The sequence below is a fragment of the Antechinus flavipes genome, chromosome 3 (genome assembly GCF_016432865.1).
Source record: "Antechinus flavipes isolate AdamAnt ecotype Samford, QLD, Australia chromosome 3, AdamAnt_v2, whole genome shotgun sequence".
Taxonomy (NCBI): Eukaryota; Metazoa; Chordata; class Mammalia; order Dasyuromorphia; family Dasyuridae; genus Antechinus; species Antechinus flavipes.
Genome location: NC_067400.1, coordinates 185532550 through 185553654, shown reverse-complemented (window position 1 = coordinate 185553654; position 21105 = coordinate 185532550). Strand labels below are relative to the sequence as shown.

At 32.2% G+C, this 21105-nt stretch overlaps 1 protein-coding gene across 4 annotated transcripts in view; it reads left to right on the top strand.

Annotated features, from left to right (window-relative positions):
* ROBO1 (roundabout guidance receptor 1) overlaps positions 1 to 21105 on the top strand; it is a 464510-nt gene that overhangs the window by 438449 nt on the left and 4956 nt on the right. For all 4 annotated transcript variants that reach the window (XM_051984356.1, XM_051984358.1, XM_051984357.1 and 1 more), the window contains 2 exons: positions 1310 to 1462; positions 16844 to 17149. In XM_051984356.1, the coding sequence (XP_051840316.1) occupies positions 1310 to 1462; positions 16844 to 17149 (459 nt within the window). The remainder of the gene's footprint in view (positions 1 to 1309; positions 1463 to 16843; positions 17150 to 21105) is intronic.

The following is a 21105-nucleotide window of genomic DNA, read 5'->3' as shown; positions in this document are numbered from 1 at the left end:
ATGAATTTAGTTTCAGCTTTAATGTTTTCATGGATTTGTTGGCTTATTCATAATTGATTTTACAACTTTTATTTGATTTAATGTTTTTCCATATTATCATCTAATGGTTCCTTATTTGTGCTCTTTCAAGTATGTGAGTGAAATTTCCTATTAGGCTTTTTTTTTTTTTTTAAGAAACAGTTTCATTTTTATGACCCAACATTGAAGTTAACATGAATAAATAAATACATGAACAAATAAATTCCTTTAATGTTTAATATGCTTCAATTATCATATTTTTATTTGTAACTATTTAATCAACACAGATAGATTCTAAAATCCATAGGTCATAAAATAAATTGTTTCTTGTTGTATAATCACAAAAATCTGTTTTTGTAACTTTTTCATTTCTGTTGTGTAAGGCAGTAATAGAGGGCAAACATATCCAGCATATGATTGTGGTGTCTCCTTTACAATTCTGGGTTAAATATATACAGTGTCTGTTGCCCAATCTTCTATCTTCATTGCTCAGCTGAGCATGGCTGATGTCAGAGAGTGCCAGTGTTTGATGAAAAACATGATTTATTCCTTTTGTAATAAATAAGCCCAGTTGACTAAGATGCCTAGAACCATTAAAATAAAAATAAAATTCTGTTAAAAAATAATAACAACAACAAGTCTCTTCACCCTAAGGATCAGGAACTGCTACAATGAGAAAATATTTTAAATGACTAGCTAATCCAAAACTAGTCTTTTTGGCAGATCTCAGAAGCCTAGACTAGATAAATCTTAGATGGTCTAAATAAAAACTGTACCATTTATAACAATTCGTACATGAAAAAATAAATAGAAATTTCCATTTGTGTTTGTTTAAAAAAAAACATTTATACTATTAAACCTGTTTATTTATTTTAGCTTCTTTTAATGTCATATTCCTAACCATTTATTTTCTGTACTAAAAAGCAACAAATATTCCAGTAAAATATGAAGTGTTATGATTTTTTTAAAAAGTAATTAACATATTTGTTTTAATAAACACTTCAACAGAGCTAGAAATGTGAAGTGGTATTGTCTTTATATAGCAATCATGAGATTCAGTTCTATATAAATACAGTGATGCAAGAAGGAAAATTAAATGGGTACTTTTATTTTATTGATTGCTTTTTTACCCCCAATGGTTGACTAAATACTGGGAGATAAAAGGTTACTGTTTTGTTTTCTTGTATTTATTTTGAAAGTGGTGAAAATGAAGTGGAATGTTGCCCCCCCCCCCTTTTTGGTAAAGGAAATCCAGTATTGAGTGATTCTGATATATTGGGGTATTTTTTAGGCCGCAGACATTTTCATGGATCACACTGTCCTAGACCCACCAGCCCTCTATCCACAGACAGTAATATGAGTACTGCTGTGATGCAGAAGGTCCGACCAGCCAAGAAACAAAAACACCAGCAAGGACATCTGCGCAGAGAACTCTACACAGATGGTAAGGACATTGAAATAGATGAAAATCTTGATAAATGTCTCTGTTTTTCCCAGTATCTATATGAGGAGGAAACTTTGTAACACATAAAATATTTACTGATTTAAGCTTTATATCACAAAATATTATTGTTTAAATGCTCGGTCTCCAGTACCTTTGGGACGCAGTCATTACAAAAGCATTTTACAGTTTTTATATGCTAATTATTTAAGATATTAGATTTATGTACATATTTATATAAAAATAAGCATGACATTAAATTTTACTAAGTTAATTTAACATTAATTTGTCCAGTGTCCATATTTTTAATGAACAATGTATTATTCAAGCAGAAAATAATGAACTCATTTGAATTTTAATTTTAACTACAATATTATTACAACCATTTTATGCATCAAAAGACAAAATCTAATGATTTTCTCTTGTGCCTTCACATACAATATCTGCTGAAAAAGTAATGCTTATATTCTCAAAAGAATATAGTAGGATAATGCAAACATTATGATGTTGTCTAAAGAAAGCCTTTAATGAAAGTACATCAGGTGGCCTAGCATTTATTAAACTATCTTACAAAACAACCTTAAGGGTTTTGTTGGAAATTCATATAATTTCCAGACTCAACCATTTTTTCAAGTTTGCCAAATTTGCTAAGAAGATGGGGGAGAAGAAGGGTGTCACTGTCATCACCAGTCTTCCCCTCCTCCCAACTTGGTTCTCAGCAACAGCAATCTGATTAGGACTTTCATTACCAGTCAGCAATTTTTCAGAGGTATATCATTTGCCATTATCATATGAAAACCTAATATTATTGATTCTTATCTAAGGTTACAAAGAGGGTTTTTGAGCCACTTCTCCCACTGATTCCTGCCACTTGACAGAAAAATTTAATACAAAGCTCACAGCATGATGAGCACAAGTAATTTTGCATGTCCATGCTATAATCTGTACTTTATTCCCAGTATTTTCTCTCACTGGTATCTGATATTATACTACATTAAATACTGGCATGACACAGTGCACCTGGGCCTCTTGGCTTCTGTTAGGCCCTTTTTGTCAGTGAAACTGAACTGTCAGAATATTATCTGATTTCAAAGAGTTATTACTATGTCTTTGTACATGTTTGCTTCTACAGAGAGACAAACATAAGGTGTAAATTTCCAAAGTATACCAGCAATTTTATATTTATGAGATTCCTGCAATGGCATTTTATATGATTTTATAGGTATTTTATCAGGTTTTTTTTTTTTTTTTTTTTTTTTTATGTAGAAGAGACTGGTCTTAACAGAAAAACTGGCTAAGTATCAAACACTGATATAAACATACTCTGGTAGAACATGAGAAAATCTGCACCAATGCTGTATGTAAGAGATAATTTTTAAAAAAAAATTGTTTTTTAATTTATATTTGAATTTTACACTTAAGTGATATTTTGTTTTTATGCTTAGGAAATAATGTGCCAAGTTGCACTCCATGGAATATAGTTAAAAATTGCAAGAAGTTAAGTAAACATGATCACTGCTTATTTTGCAGCCTTTCTCATGTGCTTCTTTCATCATATTTTCTAATTATACATAAATTCTTGTTGAGTTCTGCATGATTACTGTTGGATAGTGTAGCAATATGTAATTAAGAAATAATTTCAAAGTTTGACAGAAAAGATACATTTTTGTATCTGAAATACTAGTGAAGACTATTCATTACATGAAATTGGATTGTTGTGAGAATAGAGCAATCTGTGATAGAGACTAATTATTATGCATTTACTTAACTCTTCAGGTAACTCAAATTTTTTTAGTGTATATCAAAAGATAAAAAACCAAAAATTAGTTTTATTTTGCTACCTTAGTAACTGTTAAGAAAAGATACTCAATGAATAATATTCTAATAGTTTTATATTTATTAATAACTTGAGTGCCATATGAATTCTTCAATACTTAAAAATATTATTGGTGATAATTTTTCATTGCCTATCATAGTCATAACTTGTCAGCTTTTCCACAATTTTTGGGCAATATTATTTTATCAAATATGAACTACTGGTTTTGTGAAATAGTTCAGTGAGAAGGAAGATTTATATGGTTCCATTTAAAAAAGGAAAGAATGCAAACTTTAAAAGATAGTAAAATAAGCTAAATACTTGTGTGAATTATTGGGAAAAGTAATAAAGTACTATTTTCACTTTTTTATGACAGTAAAGTTGGTGAAATGAAATTGATAATTAGGCTGCCAACAGTATTAATGCATGTTCTCTGTCCATAAGATTTAAGGGAGGGAAGTACTTCACCCCATTAAAATAATAAATTCCTGTCATTTATTTGAAATAAATATAAAGAAAAAAAGGAATACACATACAAGGATAAAGAATTTGTCTTGATTGTATTTTATTTTATATTCAGTGGACAAATACTTATCTTTGTTTAAAGTGAAGGATCTCTACTTTATTCACTTATTCATTGAACTGATATGTGATAAGAACCTACTATTATGTACAAAGTACTATCTTATGCAGTCATGATTGGTTCATGTTTTGTTTCATATGTAGATTAGGATTAAATTTTATGAATATTTAATTAACCTAAATTTTACAGAGTTAAACAAAGCAGAAACCTATATCTAGAAATAATTCAGTTTTTCCCACTCTTCTCTTTTCAACTTTTCTGAGCCTTTTATGTACTTGATTTAGAAACCAAATCTATATTATTTCTACAGCTCCATTAATTATAAATTTACCACCCTCTCTGAAACAATGTTATTTTGACAATTTATTAGAAAACCTTGAAATTTTAAGCATTAAGATAAGTGACAACATATGATTTTTATAATAAGTACATAGTTTTCCACATATATTTTGCTTTTATTACACTGAATCCTGTTTTAGAAAGACAAGTTATATGAAAATCTACATTTTTAATTTTGTGTGTATCTCTCTCTATGTGTATTATTATTTATTATATTTTTATTATTATATTTTTATATGTATCTAGCAGTGTTGATTTTTAAAACTAATTTCTAACTCATATAAATGGCAAATTATAGAAATGCTCATTGCCAGTTTGTGAACTAGAAAATCTTAAACTCCCAATCTTAAAATAATTTTTTTCATAATACCAATAGAAAAATTAGTTTGAAAATGTGATTTCACAAGAAATATGTTGAGATGTTAATTCATTGTCTTTTCTTCAAATTTTCAAGCTTTTCCTTTATCGTCAGTATTATCATACCCAATGTCCCTTTTTGTCCCGAAATGTTTTTTGAATTTTTTTCTTCGTTTATATTTTACACTTCACTAATATAAGTACCAATACAACAGCTTTCTACTAGCTATTCTCCCTCCTAAAATAGTTTTCATTTTGTTTCTTTCTGTTTAAGAATTTTTAATGATTTTTCATTATATCTTGCCTATACTTCTTCATTTAGTTTCCAAGGACACCTATAGTATACAAATCATTGTATTACAATTTAGGATAAAATGAAAAACAAAATCATACCATTCTTCAGGGAATTTGTGACTTAATTTAATCAATTCCACATTTCTAAATATCTTGTTGATGTCCATGGAATATTCTTTTCTCTGTAATGCCCTCTTTCCTCCTCTTACAACACCATGTCCATTATTCTTAGAACAAGAACAAAACTATTAAGTCTTCTTTATAAACTAAAACAAACAAACAAAAATCCCAGAATAGTAGCTCAATATAATGGCTAAAATGCTATAGATATATTAAGGTAAACCTTGAACTTTACTGTATTAGACTATAGGCAAGTCACATATTTTCACCAAGTCTCAGTTTATACATCTAAAAAAGGGGATCATGAAATTATATTACCTCAAGCTTAAACAAGGTGGTGTGTGTGTGTGTGTGTGTTTTATAGATGTTCACTATCAATTATTTTTATTGTTGATAAACTACTTCACATTTTTTTTTACATTTTTTAATTTCTGCCTTTTTTTTTTTTTAAACATTTCTTATTTTTGCTTTCTTATACTCCCTCACTCTCTTATATTTAAAAACATCAGGGCTTTTCTTCATTAAAAAAGTTTTATCAGAAATAATATTTAGACAAAATTCTATACCTCAGTTTATTAAAATGCATGTTTTCTGAAGTACCAATAAAATTTGATAGTTTCTTTAAAAAACTCGGGCTCTTATTGTCACAAAATTGTTTTCCTTCCTCTTTCTAAATCAAATAAGTTTATGCTTTTGTTTCTTTTAAAAACATAAAAGACTTTGCAGTCAATTTTTGGAAAATTCCAGTTTTTTAATCCATTTTAACAATACAGTTTAACCTGATGTGAGATGCTGGGTTAATTGAGTACCTGAAGTTTTATGAGAATATGTCAGACAATAGAACAATTCATGGGACATCTGGAATAAGTATTATAAATACTGAAAAGGTATACTGTAATGAATGTTTATATCATGCTAGTTTCCATACAAAGATATTTTCTGAGATTCATTAAGATAAATTTGGCTAACAAGAATGAGATACTGTTTAATATATAATAATATATGTATTATATTACAAATAATATAATAATAACTTTTTGAAAGTATGAAAGGAAGACCCATCTTTTTCTAGTTTTGTTTATTTTTCTTCATTTCATCACAGTCTTTCAGAATTTATTTACTACATACAAGGTACAAAAGATACCTTGTACAGAGAACAAAAAGATAGCCCCTGTAATCCATGCTCAATTCTCATGAAACTGATAGAGAAGCAATGTGCATAAATAACTACATAATATAATATTAATAATACAATATTAATTGTTTTGTAAATAAAAAAGAGGCAGAAGAGACTATTTTGTGTGGGACAAGATATGGGAAATAGGGACAGGTGGAAAAAGCATTTTTGTGCAATGTAAATACTTTGAGTAGAGGAATGGTTTCATTTTTGCAGAATCTTTAGCATAACCTTGCTGGCATATGAAATAAGAATAGTTATTCAGAAATTTGAGCATTCTTTGGCTTTCCTCTTCTTTAGCATTGGTACATGAATTGAACTTTTCTAATCAAGTGGCCACTATTGAGTTGTCCAAATTTGCTGGAATATTGAATGCAGCTCTTTAAAGAATCATCTTTTACGATTCTAAAAAGCTTAGCTGGAATTTCATCACCTCTACTAGTCTTATTAGTGATGCTTCTTAAGGCCTATTTGACATCATTCGCTAGGATTTCTGGTTTTAGATGACTAACCATACTATCATGAGCATTGATTATGTTAAAATCTTTCTTGTGTGATTCTTCTGTATATTCTTAACACTTCTTAATCTCTTCTATTTCTGTTAAGTTCCTGCCGTTTTTGTCTTTTATCATGCCCATTTTTGCATAAAATATTCCTTGATATTTGATTTTCTTGAAGAGATCTGACTTTTTCATTCTTTTTTTCCCTCTATTTCTTTCCATTATTATTTAAAAAATAGTCTTACGTCTTCTTACTATTTTCTGAAATTCTGCATTCAATTAGGTCTATCTTTTTCTTTTTCCTTTCCCTTTCCTTATTTGTACAGATGTTTATTTGTAAAGTCTCATCAGACAACTATTTTGCTTTCTTGGTCTTTTTCTTTGGAGTATTTTTTGTTGCTCCCCTCCTGTGTAATATAGCAAATCTCTTTCTAATCTCCTAAATCTCCTCATCACTTTCACAATCTAATAATTTTCTCTACATTTTTCGCTTTTAAGTTTGAATTTTGCAATAAGAATCTTATGATTTCAGCCACAGTTGGCTCCAGGTCTTCTTTTAACTGATTTTATTGAGCTTCCTTCTACATGCTGCAAAGTATATGTAATGATTAAGTTCACGCCTTATCTATTTAAATTCACTGAGGCCCTAAGATGTCAATATTTAATTTTTTTCATCTCCTGTTTGACCACATCCAATTTAACTTGGCTTACAGATCTTAAATTCTAGTTTCCTATGCAGTCTTGGACTTGTCTTTTATCACCAGACACATCCTCAGCTGACCTTGCTTCCAGTTTTGGTTTCGCCACTTAATTTTTTTCTGTAGCTGCTGATAGTTTGCTCTTCGCCAATAATATGTTGGATATCTTCCAACCTAAGGGACTCATCTTTCAGTGTTATATCTTTTATCATTTTAATAGCTGTCCATAAGGGTTTCCTAGTAAAAATACTGAATGGTTTGTCATTGTTTCTCCAGTGGGTCACCTTTTCCCAGAACTCTTCATTATTAATAACCTGTCTATCTTGGGTAATTCTGCATGGTATAGCTTATGGTTTCATTGAACTATGCAGGTTCCTCTGCTGTGACAGTAGCAAGTGATTCAACAGAGGATAGGTTCACTTTACTTTTATTCTTGGAACATCTGTGAGTCTGCTTCCTGATGATCTTCTTTGTCAATCCACTCAGCTACTGATACATACACTTGTAAAATCAAACCCTTCCTTCTCTCCAGGATCTTTTAGATCCAGGCAACAACACCATAGCTCCTCACTAGGGGCTTAGCTAAATATTTAAATTCTTGTTCAGTTGAGGTTGAACAGAAAAAGGAAATCAGTCCTTAGACTTGTAAAAATTTATACAAAGATCATCTAGTATAAACAGCTGAAAAGAAAAAAAAAACGCCCATCACAATGTTTGTTGAATGAATAATTGTTTTTTATTTTTTATTTTTTTTTAAATTTAAATTTTATTTTATTTATTAATAACTTTGTATTGACAGAATCCATGCCAGGGTAATTTTTTAGAACATTATCCCTTGCACTCGCTTATGTTTCGTTTTTTCCCCTCCCTCCCTCCACCCCCCCCCAAGATGGCAAGCAGTCCTATATATGTTAAATATGTTGCAGTATATCCTAGATACAATACATATTTGCAGAACCGAACAGTTCTCCTGTTGCACAGGAAGAATTGGATTCAGAAGGTAAAAATAACTCGGGAAGAAAATCAAAAATGCAAATAGTTCACATTCGTTTCCCAGTGTTCCTTCTTTGGGTGTAGCTGTTTCTGTCCATCATTTATCCATTGAAACTCAGTTAGGTCTCGTTGTCATAGAAATCCACTTCCATCAGAATACATCCTCATACAATATTGTTGTCGAAGTGTATAATGATCTCCTGGTTCTGCTCATCTCATTTAGCATCAGTCCATGTAGGTATCTCCAAACCTCTCTGTATTCATCCTGCTGGTCAGTTGAATGAATAATTGAACAAAATTGCAGCCTTCAAAGACTTAGGAATTTTTCTGAGATCACATAACTAATGAATGGCATTAAACATCTTGTATCTGTGAAAGATCCTCTCAAATACCAATAAAATGAAAACAGTATTTTATTAACAGTTAGTGTTTACAAAGTCCTATGTTGTAGGACTTGATGGGGGAAAAAAAAACATTTTGTCAGCTTCAATGCTATATACTTTGAATTTAACCACTATTAAAGTACCAAAACTAGAACTTGAACCCAGAAACTTTTATTCTCAAATAATCTCTGAGTTGAGAATCTCAGAGATCATGTAATTAAAATTGCAACTAAGGAGATATTTCTTCACAAAATCCATTACACATATTTATCCAGCTTCTCTCCTTAAGGACCTCAAATAATGAAGAACTCATTTCTTCCTAAGCCAGATCTTTTGAATTTTTGTGATTATGTAGAGGGGAGCAGATAGTGGGGGAACTCTGGGTAAGGTATAAGATCCTTCAGCCCAGAGGGAACTTGCTAACAATATCTGGTTTGTCTCCCCATTTTCCCTTTGGTGTTCTCACCTTTCCTGAGAAGTCAAGGAGGGTGTGCCCACCTGTGTTATACTTGAAACAAGGATACTTACAACAAGGTGTTAACTCAATGGAATTAATGAGACAATGGTTATGTAGTCTACATATACTTAGTACTTAGCATGGTGAAGTAATAGTTCTCAAGTTCACACATAATTAGTATGCCGTAATGATGTAATTACAAGAAGATATATAAGGGCTAACAAGGACTGGAAGAGAGACATTCTATCTTTGACGAACTTCATGGTGGTTCTCATACCTCCTGCACTAAGGGGAAGACTGGTTGAGACTGGCAGACTGGCAGCTTCTGGAGGAGACTGGGTCTGACTATGACAGAAAGCTAGCCCGAACATTACATGATTATTAGAAAATATTTCCTTATGTCAAGTCAGGTGTTTAAAGTTTACCATTACTTCAAATAATGACCTGCATACCTATGCCATAGAACTTCAAAATTACCTCTAGTTCTGATTGTTGTCTTTGTTAGGAATAAACAGTGCACCATTCATTAATTTTTTAACTCTTTGCCAATTTCCTCATCTTAAGAAATGTAATTATTATTATTATTATTATTATTAGGAAAACGGATTACATTTTATAGGTTATCATTCTCTTCTTTATGCACTCCAACTTATTTGTTTGAACACACTTTTCCTATTGTAATTCCTATAATCTAATATATCACTTCTCATATGGTCTAACCAGGATATCTGATACAATAGGATTGGAGCCATTCTAATTCTGTAAATTATGTTTTTGTTAACCCAGCCAAAGATAACATTAAAATTTTTGGTTGTCACACCATACTCAGTTTGTTTTCAGACCCTTTAATCTATTAGGTTGTTGTTTCTATGAACCATTGATAGCAGCATTTCTCTCATTTAGAAACTCCTCCATTTATTATTATTAAATATTAAATAATTTATTAATATAATAAATATTATTATTATTAAGTACATTATTCTGGCCTGTAAAAATGTGTTTAGAACCTATCTTGGTTATCCAGTATATTTAGACTCAATCCTTCCAAGTTCCATATCATTTTTATTTTAATGAACTTGCTAAGGACATCTTCACCAGTGATTTGAGAAAAAAAAGGTTTAACAGAAGGCCAAAGAGAGATCCCTATGATATTCTACTTGATACCTTCATATAGGCTGTCATCAATGCATTAATTACTGATTTGGGGGTGCATTCAGCCATTTATGAACATAATTATCTTTCAGTCCACATGTCTCTTATCCACAAAAGATGATTTGTCAGATATTTTACTGAAACCTGATTTCCCTATGCCTGTGTCATTTCCTGTGTTTGTGTCATTTCCCTGATATGTCAGTCTATTAACTACACATCCTGCTCCCTCAAAAAGGAAATGTATTGAGTTTTGTATGACTTGTTAATCCAATTCAAGTCTCAGGACCAAGAATTCCAGTAAAATTTCATTATACTTTAAATGTAACACTACTGAGCTCTCAATCTATGTATTACATTACAAATAATATAATATAATAATACCAATAATAATAAATACCAAGAATTTTTATAGTCAAATAGATTCAAGTTATTTCAGCTTAGCCATATAAGAATAATGAGTGATCCTTTCCAGCTCTGGATTTCTGAGATTACAGTGATTATTATTTCCTTTCCTAAATACCTACTTTAATAAGGCTTTAAATAATATTATCAGAATTCATTCAAGTTTATTAGCTTACAACATGGAAGTTCTTTCTCCTTTTTTTGAAAATTAGGGAATTACATCAGCTTTCTTTCAAATGTTATTTAGGAGAAGATGGGATCACGTCATATATTGAATTTGGCTTTCTGAGAAGAATTATTATACTACTAAAGAATATTATACTATTAAATTCAGTTAATTTATTTAGACAGAGTAGATAAAGAGCTAGTCTTAAAGCCAGGAATATATTAGCTCTATGACATTGCAACATTGTAAGAAAGACTTTGTGTAGAAAGTGGTGCTTGAGTTTCATGCATCTTAAAGGAGATGAGGGACTCTGAAGTAGTAATGAAGAAGGAAGATATTCTAGGAATGGGGAAAAACTAGTGCAAAACAAGGAGATGGGAGGAGATGGAGTAACAGAGAAGGGCAAATTGCTTGTATTATTAGCATTGTTGTATTGAGAAGTGTAATACTATAGATGGAAAAATAGGTTTGTGGGGTCAAGTTATAAAAGGCTGTAGAAGTAAGAGATATTTATTTTTTTATCCCAGATACAATAGGGAACCACCAGAGTTTTTTGAGTAGGAGAGTAACATGATAAGATACATATTTAAAGTAAATAGAAGGCCATTCTAATCATCAAGGGGAGAAGTGAGGAGGGCCTAAATCATAGTAGTAGTTGTATGATAGAAAGAAGGTTTTGAATGCAAGAAATATAATGACATAAAGTAAAGATAGGGCTTTGTGAAGAGAATTGAGAAGATGCAGAGAAGAAAGTGGGAGCACAAAGGCCACTTCCTCCCCTCCAAAAAAGAGAGCATTCAGAAAGAAAGGGTGGTCAGCAGTATCAAATCCATGCAGTTCAAAGATAAAGAAGGATTGGAAAAAAAGACTATCAGATTTTCATTTAAGAAGCTGTTGATGTCTTTGGAGAAAGGATATTAAATTAAGTGAAAAAGGTCAGAGCTAGATTGCTAAAATTGAAGTGTGGCAGGAATGTGGAGGTAACCCTTATAGATAGCTTTTTTTTCTAGGAATTTGAAAAATAAAAGAATTTGAGGGGATAATAAGCTGTAGCTAAATTTTTTTTTTTTTTTAAGGATAGGGGGACTTGGTTATATGATCTTAGTACTTGAATATTTAAATGAATCTAGATTTTTAAACAATATGGTTATTCTCATTAACAATGAAGATGGCAGGGGCAGCTAAGTGGCACAGTGGATAGAGCACCAGTCCTGAAGTCAGGAGGACTTGAGTTCAAATGTGATCTCAGTTCCTTAACACTTCCTAGCTGTGTGACCCTGGGCAAGTCACTTAATCCCAATTGCTTCAGCAAAAAAAAAAAAAAAAAAAAAACCCAAACCAAAATAAACAAAAAAAGAAGAAGAAGATTGCAGTACCTCAATCCCTGTTTATTTCTCAAAAAAAAAATCATAGAATTTTAGCTCTCAGGAACTTAGACCATCTAAGCTAACCTATATCCAAAAAAACAAAAACAAAAAAAACCCAATATAATCTACATATTATCCAACATATCTATCTAGACTTTATTTAGCTTTTGCTGGGAGAGAATCCATATATTCAAGGCATATATCTCTGAACTGTTAGCTTTGAGGTGCATGAAATTGCCTCTTATGATATTAGCTTTCTTTCTAATACTAACTTTTTTATAAATAAGACACCTATTTTGAAACATCTCTAAAATGGTAAATACATTATAATCCAAATAGTCATTTAGAAGAAATTTTCATTTGCTGACATTTTATATTTTTTTAATAAATAGATTCTGATATTTTTTTTCTTCTTTTTAAAAGATGAATCCTATTCAAGTCTCAGGACCAAGCATTCCAGTAAAATTTCATTATACTTTAAATGTAACACTACTGAGCTCTCAAGATGGTGCTGTATACTAAGAACTACATTTGGCCTTTTTTTCCTTCAGCTCCCTTACTTATATTTTAGTCTTTCCATCAAAGACATAAATAGCAAACAAAGAAATCCAAATCAGAGAGCAAAAAAGCAATGCTTATGTTTTTATGCATTTTCTGTGGATCTACCTACATCTGCAAAAATATTCCCAAGCTATTCTAAATATAATTTTCAAATAGCATAGAATCTCAGAAATCCAGAGCTGGAAAGGATCACTCATTATTCTTATATGGCTAAGCTGAACCAACTTGAATCTATTTGACTATAAAAATTCTTGGTTTTTATGCCTGTTCAATAGGAGAAAACCCTGGTGGAAGCACTGAGGCAGTATAGTAATGTAGCAAAAATCTAGTAGTCAGAAAATAATTATTTAAAGGGGTTTTAATTGAATCACCTTCTTCAGGGTGTTATGTCAGTGATGGGGATTAAGAGAATCTTAAGAACTATCACAAGGTGGACGTGTGCCAAATAAAAGTAATAATTATCAATGATAATGAGATTTTAAAAAAATTCATATGGAAATCTAATTTTTGAAACTAACTCCTATTTGGAATAACTTTTTATAATTTTTATCTTGTTCAGTACTAACTGATTTGTTTCTTTCCATTCTTTTTTAAGGATGTCAGTCAACATTTTGATTTCAAACATGCTATCACTGGCTTTCTTATTCAGTGGATAAGCCTTCATTTTCTGTGTGTTAATGTTGTGTTTATGTAGTGTGTTTATTTAAATTATGACTTTTTTCAGGGGCCTCAAAATTGTTAAACTTGTTTAAAAGGTTTCATTTTAAATGCTGCATACGTGAAGTGATTCATTATAGACTGTGTTTAAGGGTTGCATAAATGGACAGAAGAGTAATAGGGATGATTGGTTAGAAGACTAATTCATGGAGCAGTATAAATAAGAGCAGAATTTGCCTAATATTAATAGGCTATGTATAGTGCTCTAAAGAGAGTTGGCTATCCATCTCCCTTTCTAAGTCTATAGAAGGATAACTATTTGGAAGTTAAAGAGGAATAATCCAGAGAGAAGCAGTATATGGCCACAATTATCCAATTTAACTGTGACTCAAATTTGGACAAACAAGACTTTTCCTTAGTGATATTGAAGGATTTAATAGGGCACAGTCCCATAAGTTTGGTAGACTGGCTGAGGAAATAACACCAAAATAGATTTTGTAAAGGTCCAGAGGCAATGGTCATGCTTCTGCAATGAAAAGGAAGAAATTATTCCAAAGCCTAAGAAGTGTCTTAGAGGCAAAGGACATGACTATGTACTTTAAAGAAACTATTAGTAAGATTGAATAGCAGAGTCAAAGTCAACAGTCCAGAACTGGAACAAAGGCCAGAAACAAAGAAACAAAGGCACATCAAAGATTCAGACAAAGATTTTGCAAAGATTATTTTTAGTTGTTCATTCATCCATCCTTCTTCACATCTCTGCAGCCTTTGACATTTTTATCACTTTCTCCTTGATACTCTCTAGATTTTCATGATATGACCCTTTCCTTATTCTCTTCCTACATTGATGTGACTATTTCTCAGTCTCCTTTGCTGGATTTTATCCAAGTCAAATTTGCTAACTATGAGTGCCCCCCAAGGCTCTGTCCTGGGCTTTTTTCCCGCCTTTTTTTAGTGGCTGATCTCATAAATTCTAGGGGATTCAGTTATCATTTTTGCAGACAATTCAGCTCTACTTATTCAATCCTAACCGCTCTGTTGACCTCCAGTCTCACATCTTCATCTACCTATTGAACATCTTGAATTAAATGTCCTGTAGACATCTTAACTTCAAGATGTCTAAAACTAAAGCCATTATCTTTTACCCAAACAATTCCATATTTTTAACTTCTCTATTTATAGTTGAAATTATCACCACAACCTCTCAATAACCCTAAATCACAATTTAGGTATTATGAACCTCAACTCTTCACTCTCATTCCCCACATTTAAGAGCCTATTGATTTTTACCTTTGAAACATCTCTGATATAATCCCCCTTCTATCCTCTAATAATGCAATCACTTTGGTGCAGGCCCTCATTACTTCACACATTTGAAGCATTTAGTAGCCTAGTGGTTGATTTTTTGGCCACAAGCGTCTTCCCACTCTAATGCATTCTCTGCTATCAGAGTAATCTTGTTAATGCACAGGTTTGATTATCCTTCCTTCTCCCTCACTCTTAATAAAGTCTATTGGTTCCCTATTACCTCCAGGATGAAATATATGGAATTAAAATCCATTCAGAACTTCTCTCACTTCTCCCTACCTTTCCAGTCTTCTTGTACACCAATCATATATTCTTTGATATAGTCATTCAACTTCCTTACTGTTCTTCAAACAAAATGCTCCACTTCTACATGAGTATTTTCACTGGCCATCCTTCATAGCCTGAAATACTTTCCCTCCTAGTTTCCACATGGTTTCCCAGTGTTCCCTTAAGTCACAATTAAAAGCATGTGTTCTATGAGAAGCTTTGTTTGGGGGTGGGTGTTTGAGGCAATGGGAGTTAAGTGACTTACCCAAGGTCTAAGTATTAAGTATCTAAGGCTGGATTTGAACTTAGGTCCTCCTGACTCCAGGACCTGTGTAGCTTCCCCTTATAAGAAACTTCTTGTGGAGGTCACAGGAGGGACTGCCTTTGGGCTTCTTCTGTATCCCCAGTGCTTAGCACATAATAGATGCTAATAAATGTATTATAGCAGAACTGACAGCACAAACTAGTATCATAAACAAGTTTATATGATTCTATGTAATATGGAATTTACAAATTGACTCATGTTTATATGTTTAAGTTCCTTAAGACAAACTTTTGCTAATATCTAAATTTTTAGCCAAATGAGATCGTGTGGACTAGTGAATAATCAAATCACTTGATGGAATTTGTTGGAATCAAATTGCATTGAATTGACATCAAGTGGTAAATTCTGTTCTAATTCTTCTAACCTTAATGGTTCATATTGGATCTAATATTCACAAAGTTCCTATGTTTTGACTTGTAATTATCCAGATAACAACCTTTATTCATGTTCTTTTGTTAAGTATTTCTATAATATGTGAAATTAAGGAAAAGTAAAATTGAAATATATCAATATATACACTATGATGATCAGAACTATGACTTTAAGAATCAAAATCTCATTAAATTTTTCTAGCTACATGCTTTATTGATAATATAGAATGCAATTTAATAGACACGCTCATACAGAAATGATACAAAAAGTACGTGTTTCTTGCCTCAGTGCCATCTTGGGTCCTTGCTTTACTTGGCTTCAGGGAAATGAAGCCGCACATCTAATTGCAATATTGAAAATCACCTCTAAACAAGAAGTTGACCTTTTCTGGATTGTATGAAAATTTTAAAAAAAGAAAGAGGTCACAAACATGATGAAGTTTTATTTTGAGGTAGATAGAGGTAGCTGTAGTCTCTTTCCCAATATAAATATAGTATATCTCAGGTACCTCAGAATATGTCAGTCACAAAATAGATTAAAACAAAATAAAAATCAAGAGTCTCTAGAGGACAGGTAGGATTTCTTTGTAGTCAAGGACTTCATCATATAGTCTGTTACTCTAGACAACTATATCTGCACATCTCTCATCCTTTGCTTGTAAAGAATCTTGTCTAACCAGCATTTGTAAACACTCCATGTATAAAATTAGTGTTTGATTTATATTTCTCTTAGTGTGTTTCCCATAATCTAGTCATTTAATAACTTTAGACATGGGTTTTCTCCTGTATAAAATGAGTAGATTAGAGAAAATTAATTAGATAGCTTTTAAAATTTTTAAATTAAAAAAAATTTCTTATTAAGCATGATTTTAAAAATTTTAAAATACAAAATACAAAATAAAATACAAAATACAAAAAATTAAAATATAAATTTTAAAATACAAAAAAAATCATTAATTTTGTTACTTCCAGTTGTTGTCAAGTTATCTATAAACTTTCAGTTTTGGGATACAGGAGATCATAGTTCAATGTCAGTAGTATGATTTTCTATGTAATATACTATAAACAGCATTTCTGATTATTTCTTTTAGATCTTCCCCCTCCTCCAGTGCCACCACCTGCTATAAAATCTCCCACTGTCCAATCTAAGGGACAGCTGGAAGTACGACCTATAGTGTTGCCAAAACTCCCCAATGCAGAAACAAGAACAGACAGATCATCAGAAAGAAAAGGAAGCAGCTACAAAGGGAGAGAAGCATTGGATGGAAGGCAAGTTTTTGAGATGAGGACAAATCTAGACCACAGAGATTCACAAGAACTCCAAAGTGATGCTAAAGCACGAGGAAACAAGGCATCAAAGCGAGAAGTTCTACCAGCAAAAACTCATCTTGTCCAAGGTATTTTCATTTATTCTTACTATTCTATTCTTATTACATGGGGACAGTGACTGGTTAACTCATTTTGTGGGACTGTGCTGCTGTGAGAGGAAGGTGATATATTTGACTCAGTTATAGTTATGGGCTAATTAGCTCCATTTTATTCCATGACCAAAAGTGCACCTCTGTATCAAGTACTTTTCTCTTTCTCTGTAACTAAAGGTAAAATTGGCTAGCCATTTCAAGCTGGGACTCATAAGATACAGTATTCTCTTCAGCACATCTAAGACTTGGGCCCTTACAGTGCAGGCTCAAAAATTCAGTTTTGTTCTCTGTATGCTATCCTCACCCCGAGTTCCAAGGAATGTCCAGGCCTTTAGGAAATGACTTATATTAGTACATCTCACAAAAATCATGTTAACAAACCAAAATATCAAGTTATTAATTTTCAGAAGAATCCAGTTTCCGAATAAAAATTTGTCATTAGAAGGGAGTACTCTGGGGCAGCTAGATGGTGTAATGGACAGAGCACCAGTCCAGGAGTCAGGAGGACCCGAGTTTAAAACTAATGTCAGACACTCAACACTTCCCTAGCTGTGTGACCTTGGGCAAGTCCGAAAAAAAGGAGAATAAGAGAATACTTTGAAGTTGGAATGAGGAAGATCTGAGTTCAAATTTAGTCTTAGGTTAGGCCAATAACTCTGTATAAGTCTTCTCGCCTATATAATGGGGATAATAATACCACCCATCATCCAGGATTATTGTTAATATCAAATGAGATAATATTTTAAAGCACTTTGCAAACCTTAAAGTGCTATATAGATGTTAATTACACTTGTTGTTCCAAGGAGCAAATTATAGATATTACTTGATGAATATAAAATCTGAGCAAAGTAAATTAGGTGTTTTTGTGAAGTTGAAATGAACTAATGATTTATTTTCCCTTCTCCATTATAAGAAGTCCATAGAACAGGAATAGAGATTAGCTTTCAAGACCGGAGCTTTTTCAGACAGTAATCATAAAATACTGACCAAATCTTATTTTTCCCCACTACCCTTTTTCTAAATTACAAACTGGATAGTCACATTTTTGTGTTCGTTGCTTCATCATCTTCTAATTTCTTTTCATTTGGTATAATTTCCAGGTTTGCATGGCCCACTATCTGAGACTTTTTGAGTACTTTCCCCTGACTTGTTAAGATAGCATCTAGGCTCAATGAATTCCATTGTTGAGGCCTAGAAGAACTACTTCTTCCAATACCCAAAGATCAGACAGATGTGATTGTTAAGTTGTGTTGATGATCTCTGAAAGTTCATAAAGAAGAAAGAACCTGTATAGGATAAAGAAAGGCAACCATTTGGATTTTTATTAAGCAGAAGAGGATGCACTTTGGAAACTAGATTAATGAATGTGACCATCTTCTAGTAATATTGTAGAATATTATTAAAGATATGACTTGTGAGCATTAGAACATTAAAGCAGTGATCCTTAAAAGTCATCACGACTTTAAAAAGGAGAAATACTTTTGACTAATCTTAACTAATTCGTGATTGATCTTATTTCTCTTTTTGACAAAATTAGTGGACTGGATTACAAGATAATGCTGTAGATATATTTGATTTCAGCAAAACATCTAACAGATAATCTTTGTTGTTCTTATATACTAGATGGAGAAAGATGTGAGTTAAATAGTAAGTTTTATTTGGTAGACCCAAATTTGATTGATTGAATGACTACAGCCAAAGAGTAGTGAAGAATGCATCAAAATAAATTTGAGAAAGTGTCTTACTGGGATGCTATAGAAAATTGTTCTTGGCTCAGTATTGTTCAGCATTTTTATCCATCTTGTGAGTTAACAAGACCTAGCTAATTGATTGGATGACAGAAATCAGTATACAAAGTGATTTCAATATAATGAATAATAGATTGAATTAAATAAGACAAATATAATAGGAATAAATTAAAGTTCAACCCAACTGTAAATGGTAAAAATATGGCTAAACAGTTCATGGAAAAAGACCTAGGGGATTTATTGACTATTAGGCTTAATATTTGGTAAAAGTAAAATGGCAGCCAGAAAATTCTCCTAGGTAAAAAGTAAAAGAGTAGAAATGGTTGAGGTGAGGGAAATGGAATGGGATTAAGAAAGGGATAGAATATCAGAGACAAGCTTACTGTCTTGATTGATGAAGAATTGTGTACTATGTTCTGATTAAGAGTTGGAAGTACAACATTTTAGGAAAGACAGATAAACTGTTGTGGCCAGAATAGACCAATCAAAAACTTGGGAGAACAATCATTTGATGGAACTTGGGGTTGTGTGGCCTGAAAAACAAAGCTTGGAGTGTAAAGGTATGAGAGTTGTCAAATATTGGTTGTTGTCCTTTGTTCTCAAAGAGGACCAAAATGACATAATTATTTTAGAGTCAAGTTATAATGTTTTGGACTATGGCTGATTATTCTAATATCATCTCAGAATATTCTTCTAGAGCTTTTATTCAAATAGTTAGTGTGAATATTTGCAGTAGATTCTTTAAATCGAGCATCTTACATTTATTTTGAGCTACTTCAATTCTGCTTTGCTTATAGAATACAGCACTTTTTCTGATGAGGGCACACCATGTTGGGCATCAGTCCCAGAGTTCTTAATAGAGATTTAGAGTGTTCTTCTGTCACTTTTCCTAACCAACATATTAGTGAAGTTCTCCATAAAAATCTTTTTAGCAAATATACATTTAGCATTTTAACAATATAATCAGGTCAGTGGAGTTGTACTCTTTGCAGTAGACTATGCAATTTAATTCAAGAAAAAAAAAAAAAACAAAAACAAACTTAAGTGTCTGATATCTTATCTTGTCAGGTAAACTTCAGAATCTTCCTGAGACAATTCAAATGAAAGGAATTCAGTTTTCTGGAATGGTTCTAGTATATTGTCCAGGTTTCACAGGCATATGAGGTCAGCACAGTAACTCTGTAGATTTTTAGTTTGGTAGTCAGTCTAATATTACTCTTCTCCCTCACAAGGAGCTTCCTACTGAGCTAGTTCTGGTAGTGCATGTGTCAGTCTCATTATTAATGTGTATATCCCAAAAAAATATATTGCTAAAATAAATGAACTTTATCCACAGCATTCAAAACTTCTCCATTTGTTATAACCAATCATTTCATATATAGATTGTGCGGTACTGTCTGATGGAGTACTTGGGTTTTCTTGGTGTTAATTATTAGGTCAAAATTAGCACAAGTAGCAGAGTATTGATCCATACTTTGTTATATCTCAGCTTCAGAAGCTGCATTGAGAACACAATCATCTGAAAAAAACAAACAAACAAACAAACAAACAAAAAAGCAAAAACATCACATATCAATAGTCTCTTCACTTTAGCCTTGGCTTGTAGACTTTTTGAGTTGAAGAATTTACTGTCATTGCAATAACTGACCTTGATGCTGTATTCATTTTTATTGAAGGTGTTTGACATGACTGGAAAAATCATGCTAAAAAGCATGGAAACAAGCCCACAGCCTTGTTTCATTTCAATGGAAACTGAGAAAATGTGAGAGCATTGTCCATTATCTAGAATATGGGCAAGTATTTCATCATGAAATTGATGTAAAATACTGATGAACTTCTCTGAGCAACCAAATTTTGACATAATTTCCCCTAAGCCTTAGCAACTGACTGAGGCCCTTGGTCAGAACTACAAACATTGTATATAGATCCCTGTCGCGCTTTTGGCATTTCTCCTGTTAGGCAGCAAACATCATATTGATTGAAGAACTTCTGTCCTTTCTGAAGCCATACTGGCTCTCAGGTAGATGACCATCCTCTAGGAAGAGTTGGCCTATTAAGTAGGACTCTGGCAATAATCTTGCAGCATCACTGAGACCTGCAGTTCCTCCTTCCCCCTTCCACCTGGTAATTGCCACAGGATAGTCTATCCTCTTTACCCTTTATAGAGGTAGAAAATGGAGGCAT